Genomic DNA, 2,500 nt, shown 5'->3' with positions numbered 1-2,500 from the left:
ATGTGGGTAATGCAGCCAAGGAGATAGACCACATACTCGTTAGCACTCGTTGGAAGATCCTTCAGAATTGCAGGGCGTACAGGAGTGCTGAGTTCTGTGGTACTGACCATAAATTGGTTGTGGCTACCGTCCGGGTCCACTTCAAAACTCCCCAGCAGTCAAATGATCACCCTAGGGTGTTTCATTTGGACAGGCTGAGGGAGGGGGAGTGTGCCCGCGGGTTTGCTGAGGCACAAGGAACAGTTTATTAGGAGTCTTGCAGAGAAGGTAGAAGGCCATTTCTTAGTAAATGACCTTCGTCCTGCATACCAAGCCGTGAGAAAGCTGAACTCCAAGCCCTCTTCACAGGTGACAGCAGTTCGCTCAGTAAGTGGTCAGATCGTTTCAGATCCTGTTGCGGTGCGGGAATGTTGGGCTGAGTATTTTGAGCAGCTGTACCAGGTTGACCCACCAACAGTTAATTTGGATGCGGGTATTGTCGAGATCCCGCTGCCGGATCCACCCATCAGTGAGGACGCTCCCTCCCTAACTGAAGTTAGGGGGGTGATTTCCAAGCTGCCATCTGGCGGTCCGGTTCCGTTCCTCCTGACCTGTTGAGGGGTGTGGTCATCCTTCTCTGGAAGGGGAAGGGGGGGACCGTTGGGACTGCAGCAATCACCGAGGCATCACACTGCTCAGTATACCAGGCAAAGTTCCCGCCCACATCCTTCTGAGACGTATCAGAGACCATCTACTGAGGCACCAGAGACTGGAGCAATCCGGATTCACTCCTGGTAAGTCCACAATAGACCGTATTCTCGCGCTTCGAGTCATTGTAGAGCGCCGCCGTGAGTTCGGGCGTGGGCTGCTTGCAGCCTACATCGACCTCAAGAAGGCGTTCGATACGGTGCATCGGGAGTCACTTTGGGAGATCCTGAGGCTGAGAGGAATTCCAACAAGGATTATTGGACTAATAGCAAGCCTGTATACTGGTACTGAAAGTGCTGTAAAGTGTGATGGGGGCCTGTCGAGCTTCTTTCCCATTAGTTCAGGAGTGAGGCAAGGCTGTGTCCTTGCACCAACTCTTTTCAACACTTGCATGAACTGGATACTACTGGGCAGAGCTACTGTTCAAAGTCATTGTGGAGCAACACTGGGCAATATCAAGGTTACAGACCTTGACTTTGCTGATGACATTGCCATTCTATCTGAGTCTTTGGAAATCCTAGTGGCGGCTCTCGATGCATTTAGCAATGAAGCGAAGCCCTTGGGTCTAGAGGTCTCCTGGACCAAGACCAAGGTCCAGGAATTTGGGGACTTGTTAGGAGAACCTGTTCAGTCGGTACGTGCTTGCGGCGAGGACATTGAAGTCACAGAGAGCTTTACATACCTTGGTAGTGTAGTTCATAACTCTGGGCTGTCAGACCATGAAGTCAGCAGACGGATTGGCCTGGCAGCAGGGGTCATGAACTCTCTCAACAAGAGTATTTAGAGATGTCGGTACCTGTGCAGAAGGACCAAGCTACGGGTTTTCAAGGCCCTGATAATGCTAGTTTTGCTATACGGTAGTGAAACCTGGACATTGTCCTGTGCCTTGGAGGCTCGGCTTGAAGCCTTTTGTAATAGGTCCTTGCGCCAGATCATGGGGTACTGTTGGCGGGACCATGTGTCCAACTAACAGTTGCACCGTGAGACTGGCACAGGACCTGTTATCTGCACAATCCGTGATCGCCAACTCAGGCTATACGGCCACCTGGCTCGCTTTCCTCAGGATGATCCTGCCCATCAGGTCGTCTCTGTTCGAGACAACCCTGGGTGGAGGAGGCCTGTGGGACGACCGAGGAAGTCGTGGCTTGGGCAGATCGACCAAACCTGCTCTGAAGAAATAGAGATTGGCCGAGTCCCTGCCTGGCGTCTAGCCATGAGGGATCCTCGTAGGTGGAAGCGAAGGGTGGATGCGGCTATGCACCCCCGTCGGCGTCAGCGTGTGTGTGTGTGTGTGTGTGTGTGTGTGTGTGTGTGTGTGTGTATGTGTGTGTGTGTGTGTGTGTGTGTGTGTGTGTGTGTGTGTGTGTGTGTGTGTGTGTGTGTGTGTGTGTGTGCGCTTTATATATCTATATCTATCTATTTATCTATCTATCTATATACATATTTATACATACACAGACACACACACACACACACACACACACACACACACACACACACACACACACACACACACACACACACACACACACACACACATATATATATATATATATATATATATATATATATATATATATATATATATATATATATATATATATATATATGTATGTATGTATGTATATATTTGTGTATGTGTGTGTGTGTGCACATATATGAGTGTTATATTACCAATTACATTATTTTCATGCTTTATCTTTCAGCAACCCTAAAGATGTCAGTTTTCCGGCCAGGACTTTTCAAAGGGAAGGTGGCACTGGTGACTGGTGGTGCCACTGGTATTGGAAGAGCCATTACTGAGGAACTACTT

At 49.1% G+C, this 2,500-nt stretch overlaps 1 protein-coding gene across 3 annotated transcripts in view; it reads left to right on the top strand.

Moving 5' to 3' along the window:
• The window catches only part of LOC113809137 (peroxisomal trans-2-enoyl-CoA reductase), a 289,487-nt gene that overhangs the window by 274,219 nt on the left and 12,768 nt on the right, over positions 1–2,500 (top strand). For 2 of the 3 annotated variants that reach the window (XM_027360631.2, XM_027360630.2), the window contains exon 2: positions 2,394–2,500. This exon is cut by the window's right edge and continues 7 nt beyond it. In XM_027360631.2, coding sequence (XP_027216432.2) covers positions 2,405–2,500 — 96 coding nt within the window. In that variant the 5' untranslated portion in view covers positions 2,394–2,404. Of the gene's footprint in view, positions 1–2,391 lie in introns of all 3 variants that reach the window. The other variant, XM_070133924.1, reaches the window with a different exon arrangement.

Source organism: Penaeus vannamei, chromosome 19 (genome assembly GCF_042767895.1).
Source record: "Penaeus vannamei isolate JL-2024 chromosome 19, ASM4276789v1, whole genome shotgun sequence".
NCBI lineage: Eukaryota > Metazoa > Arthropoda > Malacostraca > Decapoda > Penaeidae > Penaeus > Penaeus vannamei.
This window is presented reverse-complemented; position numbering and strand designations above follow the sequence as displayed.